The sequence below is a fragment of the Manacus vitellinus genome, unplaced genomic scaffold (assembly GCF_001715985.3).
Source record: "Manacus vitellinus isolate BGI_N305 unplaced genomic scaffold, ASM171598v3 scaffold_21_pilon, whole genome shotgun sequence".
NCBI classification, from domain to species: Eukaryota; Metazoa; Chordata; class Aves; order Passeriformes; family Pipridae; genus Manacus; species Manacus vitellinus.
The window spans coordinates 10,747,736-10,772,262 of record NW_021939546.1 but is presented as its reverse complement, the minus strand read 5'-3'; the positions used below and the strand labels follow the sequence as shown (position 1 = coordinate 10,772,262).

General features: G+C 41.4%; 1 protein-coding gene across 1 annotated transcript in view; it reads right to left on the bottom strand.

The window, feature by feature from the left end:
* The window catches only part of AGBL4 (ATP/GTP binding protein like 4), an 895,196-nt gene that overhangs the window by 94,057 nt on the left and 776,612 nt on the right, over positions 1–24,527 (bottom strand). The window contains exon 10 of the mRNA XM_018072022.2: positions 6,900–7,052. Coding sequence (XP_017927511.1) covers positions 6,900–7,052 — 153 coding nt within the window. The remainder of the gene's footprint in view (positions 1–6,899; positions 7,053–24,527) is intronic.

The window sequence follows — 24,527 nt, the reverse complement described above, 5'->3', positions numbered from 1 at the left end:
GGGGAGGGTTAGGTTGGATATCAGGAAGAAATTTTTTACAGAGAGAGCAATCAGACAATGGAATGGGTTGCCTAGGGAGGTGGTGGATTCACCATCCCTGGAGGTGTTTAAGGTGAGATTGGATGTGGCACTGAGTGCCATGGTCTGGGAACCACGGCAGGGTTGGATCAAGGGTTGGATTTGATGATCTCAGAGGTCTTTTCCAACCTGGTTGATTCTATGATTCTATTCTAAGAAAATATGTGCTTTTCCTCCTGTTTTTTTACTGATAGCAGCCTCTGCTTCTCAGAACACATCCTTCCCCAAAGATGCCGATGGTGGCATTTCCTAGTCTAAGCTCTGCAGAATAATCACACTGTTTAGAAAATAATTCGAATCTCTGGAGTTCTCACTTTCCCCATTTGTCAGGAGAAAATGAGACGTTTCCTCAAAATATACAATAAAATAGCCTCTAGCAATAGCCTGCAATGCTTCTCTTTACAATAGTTTTATGAGTGTGTGTGTGTGGTCTCCTGGGAGTGCTTTCATAATCATTTATACAAATGACAAAAACTTAGGACAATGCAAAGCAGAAAGGAAAATACACCCATCATGCATATAGTTGCTGTCAATAGTCTGAAAAAGTGGTTTGCTCTGTGGAAAATAGATGTTCTGCTCACTTGTAGGCCTAAATCAGGAGGTTACAACCTTCCTAAGGAGGGACAGCATATTGTACATTGCTCCCAGGACAACCTAATAGAGCCTATTGCTCAAACTCCTTCTAGGATCTCTCACTGCTCCAGAACAGTTCTCTGAACCAGAGTTGTGTTCCACATATGTTAAAATATCACAGAGTTAAAGAGGTAATACCAAAAAACAAAAAAATCCTGGGAGGGGAACAGGTGTCCAGTTCTTAATCAGCTTCCTACTCCTCCTTCACAGCACAGTTTGTCCCAGCTGAGGGAATTCACAATGCTCTGCAGGAGAAGTAGCTTGCATGGGAAATCTATAGGAGCTCCTTTCATTTTTGCTGCTCTGGGAGGCTGTCACCTGCTCCCAGCATGTTGAGATTAGGTTAGAGTAATGAGGGTCTTTGAAAATACACCATAAAATTGCTATGAAAACTTGTTTCTTCTGTGGATTTTCTAAATTTCTACCCGTGTGAGGATGGAGAAGGGACTGGCAACTGCTATGTACACAAACAACAAGTCAAGAAGGTACTAAAAAACCCTGTTTTGCTCAAAAACTTCTTCCCCCCCCCCCCCCCCTGCCACTTTTCCTTCTCTTTGCAATACAAATTAAACCCTCTGTATACAAAGAGGGGTGGACTGTTGCAGCACAACCTAATGGAGCAGTTTCACTTTGCTGAGACTCTCCAGAGGGCACAATTCTTGTGAGACCAAAGCCTATAACACTTAGGAACACAGGCTTTACAATCTGTTCCCTGTGCCACCAGAAACACTTTTCCTCTCTCGCCTCACCCAGCCTCTAGGAAAAATAAATAAATAAATGAACTTATGGAGCAACACGGCCAAGAAGCATCGAGCAGAAATACATCCCAGAGGGGTGCTAAAGCACATAATAGCTGTATTTGTCTTCCTGGATATGCCTCGGTACAAGGCAACAAAAAAGGAGGTAGGATCATTTGTTGTGCTGAGGTTTTAAGAGATTTCTGAGTAGATCTGTTAAGCTTGCATGATGTTAACAAAACCTACCTGAATACAACAGCTTTGGCCTTTTTGGGGCAAGAGTCTTTTTACCAAAACAGAAGAGAGGCGCTTAGGAGACGATGGTGCAAGTCAGTATGGAATTTACTTCAGGATAAATGCTAGGACTGAGCAACTTTCTGATTGCTTCTTGCCCAGCCATATGCAACACCAACTTGTTCTTCATTATTTCAGAACAGATTATTGGGATTTGGTCATTTAGTGTTCAGGAGTTGATATTACTCTCTCAAGCATTTGTGCCAGCACTTCCTTCACACATGGCCCAAAACACACTGGGATTAATCAAAGGGATCCCAAGACTTAGAGAGAGATGTCCAGCCAGGGGAAATCACAAGAGCCCAGCGAGGCTGCTGTGGGAGGAGGTTTTCTGGAATGAACACGTCTTCTCTAAGAGAGCTTGGATGAAGGGGGTGGTGTTGAAATGAAAACAACAGACCCAGAATGTGTGGGTCAAAGGCAATAGGTAAAATATATAGACAGATTAAAATATTTTTCTTTGTTGCTCTGTGTTTGATATCCAGACCAAAAAAGCCAAAACAAACCAATGGAACAAAAAACCACAACAAAAAGTACTAATGCAAATAATTCCATATCTGAATTTTCTCATATTGCTGAGACAATGATACACTCCAAAATATGTTTTAGTTAAATGCATTATGGCACTGGGGTTAACAACATGTTTCCCTAAAGGAAACTGGATGGGTTGTTGTCCAGAGACTTCACTGCTGAGTGTGAGCACGGTATAAAACATAGGGAAGTGCTGACAAAGAAACCAGTCTAGCACTTGGGAGATTCAAATTTTATTCTCCAGTTTCTCCGAGCAAATAACTTCCCAGCAACTCTCTATCTCTTTCCCAGCATGGTTGGAAGTTCTTGGGGTTGTGGACTTCCTCAGCTGTTACCCAATGCCCAACATAACAAGACCCCAAGTTTTTATCAGGATCTTTGGCTAACCATGGCACACAAAGGACAAACAGTATTTCTAAGGAAGGTGCTCTGCTGGGAGATCGAATACAAGAAAAGTAAATGAGAACTCGAAGGTATCCCAAGTGCCACCAGTTCAGAGTCCAAAGGGAAAAAAAAAACTAATAAGATCAGGCCAAGCCTTTTTCCTTTAACTGCAAAGAAAAGCAATCTTTATGAAGTGATAAAGCCATTCAAGAATGGCTGCAGTTGTTTCTTTTAAATGAACCAGAGCGAACAGATGGTCTCCTCTCATACTGTCACAGAGGTCAAAATTAGCCACCCCTAAGACTAGCAGGTTCTTGAAATGCTCAAGTGCTTGTGTCTGGTCGTTATGACTAATCCACTCTCCAGAACAAGAAAGGTCAAATGAAGAACACCCCTCCAAATACTGCAACTACTCCTAGCCATGGCTGATGTGTAATGCACTCAGACATGGTGTCAACAGCTGCTCCTAAAACCCAATGAGTCAGCCTTTCAAAAGAGCTTGTCAGCTCTCACTGTTAGAGCTTTCATACAGATTATATTTACTCCCCAGTGTTTAAAAATATCCTTCTTAAACATTGAAAATATAAAATGTTTTCCTTACAGATTTTGTCCCCTTTGCTCAGGCAGCTGCCCAAGAATGTCTCATTTATTTATCTGGGAGCAGATAAATAGCCTTTCTTTCACTTTCCCATTCACATGCTCATATCTAAACCAAAGGCAGGCCTTTGTGTCTGAAGTCATGTACAAATGAGGAATTTCTGGTCCCTTTCACAGCTTATGCCTGTAAACCACAGTCAGCCTTCCAGAGTGCTGTGAGGTCAAGTGTTTTGCCCAACAGGTAGAGTCCAGAGACATTGGGTGACTCTGATTTGGTCCCGCAACAACCATGTGGGTACAAATCCCCTATCCATCCCCTACTCTAAATCACCAATCTCCCTTAGATGCTGTCATTTACATAAAAAGGCCTATTGGAAATGACAGGTGAAGGAAGCAGCCCAGGCATGAAATGCACTCTAAAGTATATTAATAGAAGGTTGCCAGACAAAACGGCACAAGGCATTTGATCGCATCATCTTAGGCTTGTTGTTCATGCTCCTTTGCATCTGGCTGCGTGATTTCTGCCAGATTCTCGGCTGGAGGAGCAGGCTAGGATTTGCCTGCTTTCCCTAACCCGTGCCGGGCTCAGCTGCAATCATGCAGAGCACTGAAATAAATCCCTTTGAGTTGGGATTCATTCCGAACATGTAAAACCCAAATGACTGCTTCTCCAAAGTGAATCCCATTTCACAGCAAGTAGGTTATTAGTGTGGAACTCCATACAAGTAGCCTGCATTCAAAAGCCCTCTGCATTATTAATAGAAGATGAGCTTTTGACATCAAAGGAGAACCATTATGTATGCTAAATGGTGGCAAAAATTGTACCCGCACTTCAAACCTTTTCAGTTCTTTGTCCCTTGTAAATCAATCAAGGTTGACAGATGCTTTAAGGAGAGTAATCTTTTCAATGATACTGTCAATGGATAGCATAATGGAACATTGTCTCTGTGCTGTGTGAAGACATGGAGCTAGTCAATTATGGACAACACTTCATGCAGCCGCCAGTTTTCACTTGAAGTGCTGCTGTTGAAGTATTATAATCCCAACAAATGGCCGCAGCAGCATACAATGTAAATGAGACCTCCTGAAGCTTTGGAAAATTAATTAGTAACAACAGTGGTCCATTCCCACACTTTCAAACACCAGCCTGGTAACGTTAACGATGCACTTCCCCCCCTTCCCTTTGAGCAGGCAATAGGGCATATTTACATACACTATTTTAAGTGTATTTCCCCCCTCCCCTCAATTTAAATGCAGGAAGTTCTGGATTCCTTTCCTCTCTTCACCTGATATTTCCAACTGGTCACATAGCCCACATGGTTAGAGCTGAAAAGAAGAAAACAGATTTTCCTACTTGGAGACAGCAGGAGTAGTCACTTCACACATCAGACAGCTGGTGGCTGTCTCCTTTTCCAACACTTATATCCACTCAGCTGCCCTGGGAAGAATGGCCTGGATGGATGGTGGGGAAAAGCTTCCAGCCTCAAGAGACCAGTGGGATGTTAGCTGGAAGACAATGGTACTGAGTGCCAGTAGCACTGAGGTTGAACTCTGGTGCACTGGATGCCAACATATATATCTGACTGCCAGCTCCTATAGGAAGGAGATTGAAAGTCAAAAGGGAGAGACTGTGCTGTTTATTTAGCTATTGGCTTCCATTTCCCTACATCATTTTCTCAAAGATTTTCCCTTTGTCAACCAAGGCTTGTGCTAAGAGGAACACTTTATCTCCCACAGTAGCAGAGAGAAATCCCCACACTTGAGCACAAAATTTCTCAACTCCTATCAGTTGCAGGTTTTCATTGCTGTGATCTGTGAATGCCCCTTATGTGTTTTTGAAACAATCAGATGCAGATAAGAAACTCAATCACTGAGGTCTCCTCGGATAAGAAGAGCCTGATTCTTGGACCCCACTCCCTCTTCCCCAGATTCCAAACAGCTGGGAACAGATACAGCTGCTGTCCCTCCTCATTTAGATTTGGTCTTCTGCACTCTGGACAGTTCTCTGAGAAACCCTTGCAATGGTTGACTGCAGAAAGCTTCACAATGCAGCAGTCCCCTGAACCCCCAAAACATACAGACAATTGTTAAACAAATCTGACAACGGTTAAACAATACTTTGAGACAATAGAGGAAGCAACAGAAGCCACACACCCTCCCATGCATTACCCAGACAGCTGCCGTTGCTGATGCCAAGGAGAAAAGGGAAATGTTTGGTCTACTAGAGGCCCCTCTTCCTCAGAGCAGAAAAGACAGAGGAAAGGATATCTTCTGCCTAGCCTTAGAGAAGTCAGAGACTGATCCAATCTTTTTCCCACTCTTGTGTAAAACAAACTACCATAGAATATAGAAATGAATGGGAATTGGGAGGTTTAAGGTCCTTCCTTCATTTTGCTCGATCACATCTGTCAAGAAAACAATGGCAGAGCTCTATTTCTACATTCAGTTCCCATCCAAACTCCACAGTGCAAGATGCACAAAAAGAAGACAAAAAAAATTATCTCCTGCATAGTGATGAAAAAGCTTTAGGCCAGCGTTCTTGCCATGATGAAAACAGCCTTTTCTTTCAATTACATTTTGGTTTGCTTGTGAACTTGTCTGGTTTTGTATTTGTTTTAAATTTTGTTTCTCTAGAGCTAAACACCTGGAACGGTGCAGGGTCCCTATCCTCCCTCACCACCACCTCTGCCACAAGCTGGCTGGGGTGGCACTGCAGCAGAGGCAGGCACCATGACCCAGCTGTCCCAGACCCTGACAGGAGACACAGACTCACTTCTCAGTACCAGGAGGATGAAGTATAAGCAAAAAGGGGATGTCAGAGACTGAGCAAGGGAGAGCTGTGTAGAAGCAGCTTTGCTGGGAGCTCCACAGATGTGCCAGGAGAAGCAATCAAGCTGTTGCAGGAAGTCTTGGGCATTGTGTGCTCTACTTGCGCAGCTTTCAGGGAAAACTGGTGCACAAAAGAGCCCATGGAAAGGGCCAGGATGTCATACTTGGACACACTGGACCAGTCTTAAATCTACTGATTTCTGCACAGCAACTGCAATGACTGTTTGCTAAGGAGCTCTTCTACTCTATTTGAAATATGTTCAAAAAACATGTGCCCCTTTTCAACTCATTTAGAAGAGCTCACCATTTATTTCCAGAACAGTTTTCCATGGTAATATCAAAGAATTTCAAAAGCATACATTGCCTTTGCCACAACTTTTAACAGAAGATTACCTAACCTTTTCTTTCAAGCTAGTTATTTTTCTTTCTATTTGTTATTAAATTATTATTTAGAGTGTAAAAGCAAAATAACTGACAAAATAATAAAAAGCAATGGAACAATAAAGCCGATCCAGTTGATCAAAAGACAAAAGATCTGACAAAAACAAAGTACTCCAATAATTCAGAACCTAAGGTTAAAATATGGAAGATGAAGAACCTGCTTTTGTTCATGTGTCTGATGACATACATAAGATCACAACTTACCACTTCTGGATAAGGTAAGTATAAGAGGAAAAGTGGTAGCTAATAATAACAACATTTTTAAGTAGCCTTCTGTTAATACTGAAATAAAATTTACTCAATCCAGTAAAGCCAGAAATTTATCATGAAAAGAAAAAACCTTAAGAAAATATAGTTAAGAAAAACATTGCTTACATAAGAGAAGTCTTCAGCATTCTGACAGAGTAGCTTGGGAAAAACAGCCTGTCGCTGAAATCTTTCCTCATCTTCAAAGATGTTCCCATACATGAAGCCATTCATCATGGTGGAGTGGGCATGGATGTCAATATAGAACTCCAGGTTAATCTTCTGTTGAGGGAAACAAAACAACAACAAAACATTCAGCATGAGATAAATCATAACTGTGTTATGAAGCCTCCCATAAATCCAATACAGCCATTCTTGAATCTAACCATGGTGCCAGAGCCATGCTAAAGACACTGCTGTGATGCATCCAACCATTCATGCCTCTCTGTGGGGGCATGTGAAACACAACACAGGACCATGACAGACATTTCTTCACTGTTCTTGAAAATGTTGGAACATTTTGCACATGACACTGTGCAAAATAGAGCCAAAGCATCATCCTCCACTGTAATACAGGGCTTACTGCCACTGATAAAAATATGCACCTTCCAGTTCTACAGCACGATTATTTGGGCACAGCTTTGCCCTCTCTGCACAGCTCCACATCACAATATGCAGATATACACTTCTACCAGGTAAAACAGGCTCAAAATTGTGTAAAAAAGACTTCAGTATTTCCTGTGCAATTTACTTTTGCTTATAAGGAGAAATAACTGCAAATGTTTTGTCTTACTCTGCTTTGTAGTAGTAATTCAACAGAGCAACTCCCAAAAGCCAGTGCCTTGAATGCCTCTCTGCTTGCAGCTCTCTCTGTGATTCTGCATCAGCTTCTGCTTTAAAAGAAAACAGTAGGACCCCCTGGCACAGAAGTGCCTGCTCTGCCCATACCCTTCCCATGTCCTCAGCGGGAAGCAGTGAATGTTCACCTTGGTCACTGTGATGTGATCAAGTGCCATTGGCAGCAGAGATAGCAATGCCCAGCACTAAAGAGCAATACCAGAGCAGACGCCACTGGATTACCCAGTTTCCCCAAACTCTTAAAACTTCTGGACCTGAAGAAATAATGTGATGTGACAGTGACAAACTCACTCCTGCCACCTGACAACCACGGGGCCAGTAAGAGCCATCCCGGTGACCAGAGTTCAGATCTTTCTGCCTCAACAGAGGGATGGAGAAGAGTTCTTTTGGCAGGACAGGCGTTATGATGCTTATCCCAGTACTCCCTGGCAGCCAACAGGGACCCTGGCCAATGGAATACAACATGTAGCTCTGCAGACACAAGTCTTCCCTGCACACACAACTTGCTCAGGCTACTGGAGAATACTGAGCTACAAGGACAGTCCCATGACATAGGAAGGCAGTTTGTATTGTGCAGTTCATGTGACAGCAGTGTCAGCTCTTCTAAAGAGTCTCTGATGGGGGGAGAATATAATTTGGTATGTGAAACTAATATAATACAGATTTACTTTCCCTTGGCAGAAAACCAATGTACAATACACAGCGACTGTTTAGCTTAATTAAACAGCCTAGAGAGAGTAATAATGTATCTTATTAAGCCTCTGCTATGTTAAAATGTTAGCTAATGCAATATCAATATCTGACCATGCTTCATAGGAAAAGGAACATTTGATTGTGTTTGACTCTAATACAATAAATTGTTTGCTCCTGCCAAAACTTTATGCTGTGCTATAGAGGACCAACACTGCAATAAAGCACACATCTGCTATTTGGAGATACAGCACTGAGGAGAAAGATTAGCACTGACAGGATGAAACACCACATAGAATTTTCTTCCTCTCCAAGCATACAGAAATTAAAACCAAGATTAAGTAATACTATTTTCATGAGATAATTTCCCCATCACAAACAGAATTTGATGAGATCAGATGCACACTGGCATATCACCATAAAACAGAACATGCTGTGGAGTCTCAAAACAGTGATTTGATGAAGTGAGCAGATAATCTAGTTAAACTGGGTATTTGTAAGGCATGAATGTCCTTCACACAGAAGTCAGTGACCTAAGTCATACTTATTTTAGAACAAGGCAGAATTCTTTATAGGAACATAGTTACTAACATAAAGTAATCAACAAGCACAGTGAGATATTTAACAATAGACTAGAACAATTTGTGTCTTAGGACAAATAAAAGTGCTGGTATAAACTGTATGATTTTTGGTGTGTCATAGTATACTTAGTTCATCTATAGTTTTCAAGCTGTTTCCAAAAGAAGGTGAGATGCGAACAGAGATGCAGAGGCATAGATAACTAAAATAACTTTCCATAGGCTATCCAGCAAGAAATTCACCTGCAGAACATGGGTGACCTGAGCCTCAGTTTAGCATTCAATTATCAGGTTATCCAGTCTAACACAGTATCACTGGAGTATTATTTTCTAAACTCTTCCAGGACTCTCACTCAAAAAAAAAAAAAATTGTTGATAAAAGTGCCACAGAGAATATTAGAAAGTCACCTGGTGTGGTGAAATTTCTTTGAAGATCTTTTTTGTTCATCAAAACCATTTTCAAATAATCTGGTTACAACGGTTGTTTGTGAGGGAACGGCGTCCTTCACACATATCACCCTCATCTAAAGATTAAGCTTCCAGGTCTCTTATTTGGAAACCATGACATTCCACAGATAGCTCATCACCAAGACAGGTGTTTAAAAACATTTATCCAGTCATTAATTTCTAAGTATTTAAAAAGTAATTTCTTAAGTCGGTTCACAATAACTATTTAACTGTTTTTTCTGGTCTTTGTTCCTTACCCTCCTACAGAACCTATAAACCACCCTATTTCACATCTTCCTGCACACTAAATATAGTCCAAATTTGCAATTGTCCATCCTATTCAGAAAGTTTTTAAACATTGCTAGAGTAATTTCGAGTTAGATGTAACACTTCCAGACACTGCTATGTGCGAGCAGAACAGTATTTCAGTGTTTCACATTTCTTCTCCTCACATTCATTACTTTATCAAAGGAAAACATGTTGAGCATTCTCCATTACAAAACAAAATAATCCAGTGCATTGTTAATATAACACGTGAGTTCCTAATGGAAAAAAAAAATCCCTTTATTCTCAGACTCAAAGATATTGTGGCCTTAAAATGGACAATAACAGTCCAGTCACTGGCACATTAGAAGTTTGCTACCTTGTGCCTCAACTAGTAGACCAAGTAGCAGACAATTTGTTTGCACACAAGCTTCTCAAGAATTATGATATGTTCCTGAACAATAATGGTATTTCTTCTCTCTCTTTACAGTCATACATATTCATAGGCACTTTACGTGTAGAAACTGTTTCACCCACTGCCATTCTGCAAATTTAAGCTGGGAAATAAATTTCATATTTCAGTTGAGGTTCTCTGGAAGATTTTGACATAATTACTGATCTCCTGCAATTTAGGTAGGATCACAGAATTAACATTTTATTAAATATATAATGTCACCTACTGATGGCAATTTCAGGACAGTCAGCAGAGGGATGACCTTCTGAAATTGTTTGTCTTTGAGATAGGGACAACTTTAATGGGAGAACGAAGTAAATAAATGTACGTGTGCATTTTCAGGTGCACATACAAACACACTTAACCCAGTGCTATCTGCTGTTATACTCCAGGGGTATCTGTCAGTATGTACACAGCAGAACCCACCCCCATTAGGGCTTCTATTGCAGTACCACCTACAAGTAGGAATGGGAATAAACAGGGAGGTGTCAAAGTCTCATAGTGGCATTTGCTCTGGCTTTTAAGCAGAAGGTAATGAATAACCAGGTTCCAATATCTCTGGATGCCATAGCTGCCTTCTGAGAGGCTTACCAGTGTCGTCCTACAATATGATATTAAAGTCATCATTTTCTGCTTTAGAGGTGGAATGCAAAATGATTCATAAGCCCTATACAAATCATAATGAAATTTAATTCTCTCAAGTGTCTTTTCTTTGTGCTTACAAGCAGTAGCAGAGTTTTTCTCCCACATTCTCTGTTTCTTAAGTAAAGCTATAATTACCTGGATGACCCAGGTTACACAGTTCCAGAAAACAAAGGCAGGCTTGGTCTGTCTTTTCTCCGTATCTCAGAACAGAAATCATTTACTAGACTGACAGAGACAATGATTGAACCCCACTTCCTTAGAAAACAACAGTTAACATTTTCTCCCTTGAAAAGAATGGTCTTTATCTCTTCTTGCCACTTACCATATAAAACCAACATAAATAAATAAGCAAACGAATTTCTGCTCTAAAGTTCATTTGAATCCCTACCTTTGTGACACTCACTTTCCACTGTTCTACTGAGTCAGTCTGAAGTTTCTGTCAGCTTGAGAAATATACATATAAATTAGGAGGTGAGGAAAATGAAAGAAATCATGGATTAAGGAAAAGAACTCACATATACTGACAAGAGAGGAAATAGTCAAAGCAGTACAGAAACCGGTTCACGATGAGAAAATATATTCTCACTTGTCTGCATTTTTATTTCATTCACTGAATGCCTTTGGAAGGTCAGTCATTAAAGAGAAAAAGGGAAGAAGTATGTTAATAGCTAGTGCTGATATGATGAAACTTAGATTTTGAACAGTGCAATTATGATTCTTTAGGAAACAGAGATTTAATACATAAATAAATAAAAATCAATAAATGCCATAATAAAAGGATAAATGTGCATTGAACCCAGAACATGAGCCACTAGAGAGCCAAGTGATGCAGGAAGAAGCCAGCTCTGTCCGCCAGCTGTCACTTCAATATGGATTTTATTAATTCTTGGGCATAGCAATTGGTTTAGCGAGAGAGCGTCCAAAAGCCTTCTTCACTCTAATATTTCATACAGGGGGTGGGTTGAACTCCTTGCCATGTTTTACACAGGCTGCTGAAACCATGGCTTGTCATTAGCTGTAGAGAATGTAACAGCCTCCAGGCAGACTTTGTGTTCTTACTGCTGAACGGCTGCGGGGAGCAAACGGGCATAAAACAGCTGGCACAGCATAAGGAGTTTGCCCCTTGTCATTCAGAAGAGATCCAGAAATACCAAAAAGACTGACTCTTTGATGCTTCCTCAGGTACAGGATCTCTCAGAAGAAAATTTTTCAGAGGTCTCAAAGACATCCATTTTGACACGCATGCCTTCTCTCACCATTAGTTGTTTTGGCAATGCTCACAGTGGGGACACCGGAGAACACAAGCACAATGTGCCCCTAAGCAAAATAAAGGAAAACTGGCCATTCAGCATCACGTGGTCAACAGTCAATATTCAGCTAGAAAGGACCAGTCCTTCCCCTTTCAGCTGCAGAGAATTCTGTCCAGTGCCTTGGATCACTCTTTAGGTATGTGTGGCACTTGTCTCCTGACTATCCAAGCGAACATGAGGTGGAATTCAAACTGTCTGGATGTGGTACACATTTTCAAGTCTCCCTTGAAACACCTGGGTTTGGATGCCTGGTAAGATGAATTTTACCCAAATCACTTTCCTTACATCTACTTTCTCCCCATATATTTTCCCCAAAATTTGAAAGGGTCAGCGTAAGTCCTCATCAAAAAATAAATAAAAATAAATACTCCCAAGAACATTTTCTCCTGCCATTCTTTATAACCTTTGACAAGTTAGTCCTACAGTGTCATCTCCAGTTTTGCAGAAAATGCACACCTTATTAGAGGCACTATTTCAGAGGTATGCCACTATCTCTTTGTAACCATAGGGACAACATCTTTCTCTTTCCATTCATCATCTCACAGACTACCTGCTCCATTCATCCTTGTAAACACCATGGCAACAACAGCAATTATTTACACAAGAAATTAATAGTAGGAAAGGGGGTTACTATTTTTAAAAACCTTCTAAAGGTTAAAAACCTTAAAAAAAAAGTTTCCTCATCTTGCTTCCGGAGAAAGGAAAATGCCAGCTTAGAACCACCCTTATTCTCAGTGATATGAGGCACAAAAGCCAATTTTTCAGTTTTCCTTTACACAGTCTGAAAATGTCTTTTAAGTGTCCCTGCAGAAGCAGCTTGCAAACACTGAAGTACCACTGACTCTGCATGATCTTCCAGCAATTCTTCATAGCACTTCAAGCATTTTTTTTCTGAGCATTTCAACAATGTTCCATGAGCTGTTGTCTTTCAGAGTGAACCACTCCAACCCAATTGCTCTTCAGAAACATTTACCAGTCTGGTTACATGGCAGGCTCTCAGTCTAAATAAAGATACCTCTTAATGATTGGCATAATCTGACATGACTCCCCAGTACCTCAAGGTGAATGGAGAAGAGACTTCTGCTGGTCCATGGTTCATACAGGAAAAGGATGGCATGGCCATAAATACTGCTTTCCTGCCTGTCTTAAAAAGTAAGGGATGCTTTTATCCCCAGAAGAACATGGAACTTCCTTCAAGGAGCTTAAACCTTACTCTGGTGTGCCCATCAGTCGCCCTGAAAGGAGCTAAACTCAGAGTTTTGGCCTCAGAGTGGGAGGTCAGCAACATGCATATTCTGGTGCTGGCTCTTTATCTGCTTGCTCCTCTCACCTGCCAGTGCAGATAACAACACCTCCTGAGGATTAGCTGACGTTTGTAAAGCACTTTGAAGATATAAAGCCTCACAATGCGTACAAGTTAAGTATTAATTCATCTGCCAGGCTGATTCACTCTTTGACCCCTCTGCAGAGATGTCCAGTTAGTGTCAGCTCTGGCAGTTTTTGCAATTCAGGCACCTGTCCACCAGCTCCTGGACTGAAGCCAGCAATTCACACAGGACACAGAAGAGCCGTCAGATGGTAGAAACATTTGGTCATGACAGGCCTGAATTGGATTTGAAAGGGTGACCTGGAGGTGAAAGGCTCTATCAAGAAGCCACTTCTGTTCAAATGCATGTTAAATTAGAGAGGTGCCAAAGAGACAATGTTAAGACCCAGATCAAGTTTAGACAAGACTTTTGGCTCAGCTGCATGGACAATTCTTGTATAATTTTTATGCTAAATGATTATGAACCAGAAAATACACTCTTCTGGATTTTGGGTCTGACCCCTAGCCAAAACTGGAAGTGTGAGCCTGAAGAAGGACAGTCCTTGCTCTGTTTCATCCTTTCTCTGTCCCTCATATAGAAGCAAACATGCACAAACACTCAGCACCATGGTTTTTGACCTTCACAAGTTCTGAGGTATTTTAGTTGCCCAAAATACTAGAATAAAGCAGTGGAACTGAACTGGGTCTTGGGGCATTAGCTCACCCCAAGCTTTGATGATCTCATGTGGCTCTGCCCATCTCAAACATCACTTGTGTGTCCCCACCATGTGCCCCACAGAACAAGCTCTATAATTCCTACCTTGCTCACTTCTCTGGTACTGAACAGCATTGGCTCCACAGAAAGAGGGCTCTTCAGAAAAGAGAGAGGAGATTTGTGACAAAAGACTCAACAGCTTTTTGGAAGTGGGAAGAAACCCTACTATAAGCAAAGAATGAACATAAGAGAGAGCAAGAGGGAAAGGGACAGTTAAGGAGAGCAAGGGAGAGAGAAGCCAAGGCAGTAACTGTTATTTACACTCATAATTAAAGCAAGAAAATTAGGTTATGAAATAGAAATATCTAAATGACCATTGTTTCACCAGATAATAAAATTTGTCTCTGGTCTGGTTCTGAAGTTCTCTCAGTCGAAATGCTCCCAGTAGCTGTATTGAAGGTTTTAGCACTCCTTGGTGCTGCTCCTTAGACAGCCACTTGCTTGCTGTGTGACAATACACAAGTCATTTAAAGTCTTCAGGCATCATTAATTGCTGCTTATACACCTGCAACTATATTAAGGTCAAGAATTCCTGTTCAACTATCCACTTCATAGCAGTATTAATACCTTTGTGTTTTACCACTAACTTTTAATTATACCTCTGCAGAATCTTCTGACCAAGGAACACAGTCTTTACAACTACATAAATAAGGCCCAAAGACATTGCCTGCCTCTCCTCTAATTACAAAGGCAAAGAGTGGTAGAATAAAAACAATGGCTAGGAGTTATGGCTCCCTGTCCCCTAATTTCCTAGGAACTCTTGCAGTTGGACAAACTATGTGTATGCAAATCAAACTCTATAACAACCAGTTTCTCTAGTCTCTCAAATAATATATATCATTATTCACTATTTCTGACTAAATAAGTAACAGCTGGCAGAATATAAAGTCATCAGGCAGTAGACCTAAGGCAAACATAATTAAGTGTTTTTTAAATTAACTTATACTGCAGAACTCACTGCCACCAGATTTTGGCCAAAACACAGGTAAACTCAAAGATCAATTAGATAAATTCAAAGAAAAAGATTCCATTATGTGATTTCACTCAAAGCAGTGAACATAATTTCTCAATCAGAAAATCCCCAAATTACACATTGTCAGAAGCCTTTCTCTAGTCTACCCCTTAGTATCTGCAATAAGTCATGGGATACTGAGCCAAATAGACCTTGGGTTTGATGTAGCATCACTGGTTTTATTTTCCAATTAGACCTTAATTTATGCTGCAGAATGAGACTTCTGTAGTTCCTAAAAGTTAAGGTGTTGATTGGTGGTGAAAAGTATGTATATTTCTACAGTGTAAACTGTCTACTCTGAAAAGAGATTAAACAAAGTACTGTAAGGTAGGTCCTGCTCTATATAAAGCTTTCAGCTCAACAACCCCCCAAACCACTGATAACTACAAGCTAGACATCAAAGGTAAAGGCCCATTTTACACATGCAAAATTTTTTAAACAGGTCCTTGAGTGGCTTTTCCCACCTACTAAGAACACACCCAGAAAACTGGATTAGTGGGACCTATTAGAGGACCTGTAAGGGTTGCTCTCATTTTACACAGATCAGCGAGGAGTAAGAAACAAAAAAAACCCCATACCTGGATGCAAACTGCAAACTTGGCCTTCCAGTCAGGTGGAAGGACACAACACTAAATGTGTCATTCAAGGGTTATATGGCCATCCTACTTCCTTGAGAAGACAAGAAGGCTTGGATGGACATTGTGCAAATGCCTTACTAGTGACTGACAGCTGAAAACCAAACTAACTCACTAAACTAACTCACTCTCTTTGTCTTCCTGGCACAGCCTTGCCACAGGCAGAAGCTATCCATGGTCATTAGTCTTACTCTGTTCCTTTCCAAGTTGTGTCTTTCTTTTCCTTTCTTGTACTCGGGGCAAGCAACGAGCACATCCAAGTAAGAGATAAAAGTGAAAGCTGATAAACAGGAACACAAGGACACTGAAAGAGATTAGGGACTATACATCAGACATACATGCTGAGGGGAGGGACAGCATGCAAATACAAAATAGAATTATCCCTGATACTCTCTTGCTGTCCCAGAATTCATTCACAACAGGAAGAACAGGGTTTCTTTAGTTTGTCCTACTCAGAGAGAGTTCAGCATCACATTTAGCACCAAACTGTGGGATGTTTTCTTTGAGCTTTACATCTAGCAGTATTTATTATCTGCACAGTGCTATAAAAGTTAAAATGTAATGGACATTTTGGAAGGATCTCCTTTCACAACTAAAAGCACAACATGCCTTTTGAAAGGCATTTATCAGCACCAGTTGTATCTGAAACTTTCTTCCTGCAATACTCCACCACTCACAGTGGCCAAAGGTGCCCTGGGCTGCATCAAAAGCTGTGTGGCCAGCAGGTTATGTAAGGTGATTCTCCCCCTCTGCTCTTGTGAGACCCCACCTGGTGCATTGCATCCAGTTCTGGGCCCCCCACCATAAGAAGGCTGTGGACCTGCAGGAGCAAATCCAGAGGAGACCATGAAGATGCTCCAAGGGCTGGAGCACCTCTCCTGTGGAGACAGGCTGAGAGAGATGGGATTTTTCAGCCTGGAGAAGAGAAGGCTCCAGGGAAGCCTTATAGTACTTCCAATACCTGAAGGGGGTGACAAGAGAGATGGAGAGGGACTTTTAACAAGATCGTGTAGTGATAGGACAAGGGGGAATGGAATCAGACTGACAGAGGGCAAGTTTAGACATAGGAAGAAATTCTTCACTGTGTGAGTGGTGAGGAGGTGGCACAGGTTGTCCACAGAAGTTGTGAATGCCCCATCTCTGGAGTTGCTCAAAGCCACGTTGGATGGGGCTTTGAGCAACCTGGCCTAGTGGAAGGTGTCCCTGCCCATGGCAGGGTGCTGGAACTAAATGATCTCTAAGGTGCCTTCCAACCCAAACCATTCTGTGGTTCTATGATATTGCTGCAGGTGATACCACCTTGTATTCTCCCTGTCAGGCCAAACAGCAGGTCAGCTAACTGTGCCTATAAGTAGAGCCACAACATCTCAAAGACAATGTCTCCCCTGCAAGCACATATTGGGGATTTTTTATGTTGTTTTTTACCATTTCCTACAGAAAGCATATTCAGTTCTTGCACAAGATCAGGGACTCGAGATTCAGCACAGTGCTGTAAGAAATAATCAGAATGACAGTCTCAAGAGGACCCAGCAGGACATAACTAAACAAAGGTATAGTAGGACTCAAGGATATTTCCCACCCTAGACAGCAGTAGCTGTCCCACATGATCAGAGGTTGACTCAGAGATTTAGGCAGTTTCTCCATGCTTTTTCTTCTATGTGTGTATATATACAGCTTTCTAAGTATATGTGTGTGTAAAAATGCATCTTTAAATACAAAGAAATATTTTAAACTCGTTTTCATCCTTCTTCTCCTCTGTATCTGTTACAGCTGTTTGTAATGGACAACAAAGCAATTTGCTCTGAATGGTAAATACATCAGATCAACATTTCATCTTTGCTCTCCTAAATGTTGCATTGTCACTGATGGTTTTCAGGTTGAAAACACTGGAGGGACTGGCCACTTCTAGGATACATGTTACTGACTTCTCCAGGAGGCTGCAGAAGACTGACCCTACAACAGCATTGCATTGTGAAGCAATATCGTGATTTAAGCCTGGTAGGCAGATAAGCCCCAGACAGACACTTGCTCTCTCCCCTCTGCAGCGGAATGGAAGAAAGAATCAGAAGGGTAAAAGTGAGAAAACAAGGCTTACCCTCTTATTCCAACAACAGACCACACAGCAAGGCAGGAACCAACCATACACATCAACACACTCAAAGCTCTCCGCAGGCAGAAAGTGATTGCACAAAACTTTGGTAGAAAACTCATGAGCAAACCAAACTTTTGGTCAACTCACTCTGCTTTTTCATAGTTTCCCTGGCAGTTTCCTCCTCTTTAGACTCCCACACACTACATTGTGAGTCTGAGAAAGTCCCAAGGTAAACTTTAACTTCAGATTTCTCTGAAGGGAGGAGGTTTCTGCTATCTCTGATGGTTGGAACCTGATCCTGTCATCATTAGCTTTCTCAGGGACTCTTCATTTGTTGAATATTGGTCTGTAATAAGAAGCAGGAAGGATAGTCATTTTTATAGCAACTACCTGCCAAAAGATTTCAATTCTTTATCCCTTCAAAATCCCACATCTGTCCATGTCTCCAGGCACTAGTGGAAGGAGCTCTGCATTAGTTATTTTTATTATCAACATAAAAATCTTTCCATTTATTTATTTATTAAGAAAAAAATCCCAGCTATCTACAAAACTCAGTTCGTTTTGTCCTCAGGCAGACATTTAAAGCTGTCTACCAACGTCTTTTCTTAATAAAAAAATAAGCTAAAGTCTTTATTACACACTGTGTAACAAAATGTGACCAGCTACATTCACCCAGCTGAGATGTGCGCCATCCATTTATCAGGCAGGATTTCTGCGACTGAAAGAGGAAACTTCTGCTAAAGAAGGTGGCCCTATTTCTGAAACCTGGCCACTGATGTGTTCTGACCACAGCTCTGAGCCCCAAAACATGCCCTGTCCCCCACAGGAAGCTGAGTCCACACTACACAGTGGGGCAGGGACAGACACTGAGCTCACTGTGACCCATCTCCAGACAGACAGACAGACAGAAGAGACCTGTCAGTCCTGAGCAAGGAGGGCTTCACTGCATGGTTCTTCTGCTTTGGGGGCTCAAGTGCACGTCTCTGTGTGATGCTGTGCCAAGTGGCTTCTCCAGCTCTTTCCTAATGAAGCAGAGAAGGTTGAAGCTTTGCAGACACCATCACATCTTCACCACCAGCCCTTCAACTCACCAGTCAAAGCTCTGAAAAAAACCCACTTTGAGGCTGGATCTTTGCTTTTGCTTCTTAACTATGATATGGTGAAGGGTAAAAATATATCCCAAACCACTTCTGTTCCTTGCACAAATGCCTCTTGTGCTCTAATTCAAGGACACTGTAGGTGATGTATCTCCTGCCCAAAATTTTGTGGCCTGTGTAAGAGTGAGCACAGTCTCTGAAAAGCAGGAAGGATTTGGACCCTAGCTGGGGCAGCCGGTGGCAGAGCTGCTGCCTGCACTCTTTCTAGGCTGGTGACTGGCATGTTAAACCCAAACAACACATCTTAGACTGACACCAGATGAAGCACATTAGGCAGATGGCATGTTTTCTCTGCACAAGCCCGTGCCAGGGTATTTCCTTCTAACCATCTTCTGCTCTTGTTCTCACAGCAAAATTAGTTTTAAAGTAAAAAGAAACAAAAAAAATATGTAACATGATGAGAGCAAAGATTACTATGTGGAAAAAATATCAGCAAGAGCAGGGGTTTGTTCTTTCAATTCCATGGCTTTTATTTATATATATATATTGTTTATAAAAACAAACACCCTACTTTGTCAGACTTGAAAAGTCAAAATTTACATTTAAATGGAGGCATTTAGGTGGTTTTTTTTTTTTCCTCTCATCTCTTGAATGCAGAGTACAAAAGATTAAAAACTCTCAATTTTCCTAAATGGAAGGATAACAGGCGAAGTTTGCATTCTGAGAGCTATTCATTTAGTGAACAATGTTCAACTCAGCAAAGACCAAAGCCCAGCTGATCAAGGGGGAAAGAGCACTGGCTATTAGGCCTGACACGGATTTGCTCAACAGCTGAGACCAGGAGAAGCTGTGATCCCATTGTGCCCTGTTCCCAAGGAGGAAATTATGCCAAATACAGCTTCCTGAGAGCAACACCTACAATTCCAGATGTACAGTGGATCACTATCCAACTGAGAATCACTGCAATTTTAGAGATTTCAGTGCTACAATAGCCCTGGTTTCATTGCTGGAACTACTGCAGATGTTTAAAATGTGAGGTGGTCTGCTTGTAAGAGAAAATGAGAAGACTTAAAAGAAGTCCATAATTTCACAGCATTAAAGCCATTGTAAAAAAATCAAAGTGGAGGCAAATACTGTGATGACCCTTAAAGATTGCTGTCAATTACCTTCCTTTCATTTTTTTTTTTTGTTTTCTTCCTGACAAGGAAAATAAGTACTCATTCTAACCAGGGAGTCTATCAAACAAGTACACTTGCAACGTGCTCAGAGAATGCCATCTTAACCCATGGAAAGGTGTAGTAGCAATATTTTTAACCACTTTGTCTCACTGGAGCACACCAGGTGTAACAGATGATGTACCACAGCAACCATTCAATTCTGGGCTGGATTTCCTCTCTCTTTGGCTCTTTCTGAAAGAGCTGATTCATAGTGTTAAAAGGACACACAGGCAAAAACTAAGCTCATGTTTTTTAAAACAAGGGTTAACCACAGATCCAACCAGCACTTCGTAGGGTTTTATTTTGATTGCCTTTAATGGCTTCTCATGTCTTATATTGAGTGAAACACATACACAAAAAACCCACCAACAAAACAAACAAAAAAGCCCCACAAACAAAACCCCCCCAAACCAACCTCCACACACACCCCCACCCCAGTAAAAATAGCTTGTTTGCTTCTTAAAAGCAGAGGAAATAGTAATAACTTGTTTGGAAAAGGCACAGACACAAAATCTAAATGCCTGGGAGGGAAAAGCGCTATCGCTCCGTACCCGGCACTAGGAAATCACTGACTTGCTCTTTTTAAAGTTGCAAACAGACTGTTTCTAGTCTGTCAGAACCAGAAGCTACCCAAATCACCACATTGCTATCAGAATGTATTCCAGTGTTTACCCATCATGTCACTGGTCCATTCCCAGAGTTTTACTCTCTGTTACCCTGCAAAAGAACCCACTGTTTTGGCAACAAATGCTGCTGGATTTTCTAGCACTTCCCAAATTATAAGCATTACCTGTATTAATTTATTCCAATGCATTCATCTCCGCTTCCAGCCCTTCCACTCAGAAGGTGTCACAGCCCCATGGTAGACTGACCCTTTATTTTCACATTCATGTTTCTGGCAACAAGGACAGCCTCAAAAACTCCATCCTCCCCACACCCCCCACAGATGGGTCACCACTGGTGTTGCACCAGGACCGTGCAACACCATCAGCTGGCAGTTTGGAAATCCACATCATGACCTAGGGAGCTAATACATGTAGGCAAAAGGCAAAAAACCTCTAAATATTTGGAGGTTTGTCTTTTTCCAGCCCAATCAGCTTCTAGGGCTGTTTGTATATTGTGTGTGTGTGTGTCCCCTCCATGATTCATATAGAACATGCACAGGGGTGGGGGGCAAAGGAAAGAAAAAATACAAGAGGATGGAATATCTTAAAGCAATTGATTCTGGATTTAAGCCTTATCCTGAGGTTAAAAGCATTTTAACTGAGCCAGCAGGACAGACATCGCAACATATGAAGAACTTGTGTCTCAGTTTTCTCCTCAAACAACCAGGAGCATCTGGTTGTATCTGGAGCAGTGGCTTGCCTAGTATCCATCTGGTAGTATCCAGAATGGGTCTGAGGAGTCTGTGCAAGAAAGAGATGGTCAATGCCCCTTTTCCCAAACTCACATCTCTACAGTTGTGTCCATCCCTGTTTGCCAGCTCTGCTCTGTAACACTCTCCAGTCACAAATCCAGCATGTGAAGCCGAGATGGTGGGTGGTTTCCTCCCATGCTCCCCAGCATCCAAATGAACCCCCCATCGGGACACAGGTCTGCCCTGCAAAGCACAGCCTGCAGAGAGGTTTTGTTTCTTAACACTCGCAGCGCCTTAATTTGTTTCCACCCTTAAAAAGGCAGCTCTTCAAATCCATCTAATTGCCTTCAAACTTCAAAAGCGAACAAGGACTGTCGATATGATGTAGCAGGTTTCCTGGAATCACTATCCCTTCAATTTTATGGATGAGCTCAAGGCTGTGAGACACACTCTGTTCCAAGACATGTCAGTAATTAAAGCCTACCTGGTCCTTTACCCCAAATAGGAAGTACCCCACTAAGCTGGTGTTGAGATCGCTATGCCACTACTACAGTTGCTGTAGTGAATGTTTTAATACACCATGAGGAAACAGATGGTGTTCATGGACACAGACTTATCTCAGAAAAAAGTAGGAGGCTTTTACTTCAGGTAACCCTTAGGATAAGATTTTAGCTTCCGAGTGATATCAGCTTAATTCACCCCCTGAGTTCTCCTGAAAATATTACAGGGTTCCACGAAACATTCCCTTTCTTTGCCATTTCTTACCGTGACCTGTTCTAACAATACTACACAAGGGTTGGTTTATTTACACATTTCTTGTGGCATCCATGCCCACGACGTCCAAATCTGACATCTGTTAATTCCACACAAGTGAACTCAGCTGGACGAGAGCATATAAAGTAATATAAAATGTCAGCTTTCATGCTATATGGATTAAGCCAGCCATGTAATCAGGCACTCTTTATGATGGGCATATCACAGGTAAGCAGTGATGACAGAGTTTATCAGATACCAAAGGCCACTAATACATGTGCCTGATTCTGTCTCTGTAGGAGCTTTTCAATCAGCAGACCCAAACTTCAGCTCGTGGTTATCGCAGCTGGTGGAAACATTAAACCTTCTGGGTTACCTTCAAGCCCCAGCAAGTTTTAGCACGCCCTTGAATTAACCTTGAATCTTACCCAAGGGCATAGCTATGCAACAGATTGAAAGAGGCAGTGCTAACTGTCTGCAGACATGCAAGATTTGGGACAGAACAGGGCCAATGGAAACCCTGCAATAAAGCTAAAGCACTGATCCCTTCCTCCTTCTTATCCTGCTGAAGACTAGACAGGCTGGCTCAGCAGGCTGCTGTGCTCCTCAAAGCTGTGCAACTGGTCTCCAAAGGGCCAGGCATCAACTAAAACTGAATTCCATTTCATGCTGAATATGTAACTTCTCTGCTCTGGCCTCTGTGAAGAAGCTCCTTCTGGAGTGGCTGGGTGGCCACTGGGCTCTGGCATAGAGATTCCCTTTATATTTTAAACTACTTTCTTTTCAGATGCTAGGAGCAAAGCTACATGAGACTTTTCTGAGTTACCTGAGGTATTTTTCTGGGCCATAAACTAGGTATTTCCAATTTTTTTGTGTTTGTTCCAACAAATAATATTCTTGTATTCTTCTCAATAACCAAATTGAAGGGAAAATTACTTTCTTGGAAATATTATTCACGAAAGAATACACTTGGCACACAACTGCAGTCAGGTCCCTCACAAGAACTTGTCCAACCTAAAAATATACACACCTTAGCACTGTTCCAATTTTTTAGCACAGTGCTCCATGTCATTACATCCACAAATTTCCCTGTACAGGAGAGATCTTCTCATAACTCTTCCTTTTCCTCCCCCAATTCCAAAATAACTCCACAAGCCAACAACCTACAACTTTATGTCCAGTCATTTGACAACTCTATAATCTTAATCTTCAGCAGTTGAGAAGCAGAGACACCAAGGTCTGTAACAATGAAGAGTACATGCAAAGTACCATCAAAAACGGAGTCCTCTTCTGTGCTAGAATGCTAAATTTGTACTCAAACCACCATAGCTAAAACTGTACTGGGCTGCTTGTCTACTTGAAAAAAAATACATATCATCCTACCATGTTGTAGAGTTAGTTTTTTGTTTGAGTTTTTTGGGGAGAGCTTGGTATTTTTGTGGGGAGGGAGTTGTTTGGCTTTGTTTTTAAAGGGTTTCCAGGTTCCTGTAAATGACACCAAGTTGTGTATAAAGCTGTGACATTTTGCTCTCTAATACCAGGAAATTAATAGGCACACATTTTTCAGTTGTTTATCTTGTGAATACAAAGACAGAATCAAAGCATCACAAGAAAAAGAAAGTGGGCTGTTTTCTTCCCCAAGTTTTTTGGGACTCAATAATATTGTCAGGTTCTCTTTCTCTCCTGCTTCTATTTTGTCTTAAGGCTCTGCATCTTGGAAGACTGTGAAGCTGCTGTGTGATTTTTATCTCCATGATTAAAGTGTTACACTTTATTGAGCTCTTTGCATCAGCACCAAAATCTGCAATGCAGGATTTTACATAACACTTCATTTTCTCCTCGCACCATTACTGTTATTAACCTGGTGGCAATAAACAGAAAATACAGCTCAGCTCATGATGTACTCCTGAGTTTTTGTGTGTGTGTGCATAACAGAAAAGGAAAAGGAAGAAAAAGAATGGGAATGAAAGAGCCTCCATGCTGTAAAAGACTAGGAATGGCTGCAGAAACTTGTATTTTCCTTAAAGAACAATCACAGCCTTTCAGAGTTAAAAAGAGCATTCTATTGTAGCTTCTGCATGTAAGGATTTCCTCTAAAATCAGAGATCAGAAAAGAAAGAACACCCAAACGACTTCAAAATTCTCCAACTCATTATTATTCTTCATTAGACTTCCCAGATGGAAGATTTGATTGATATCCTACTTTGGGGTGTTGCATGTTTCTTTGTTTGAATGATGAAGTTTGGAGAGCATGAGATCTGCCAACA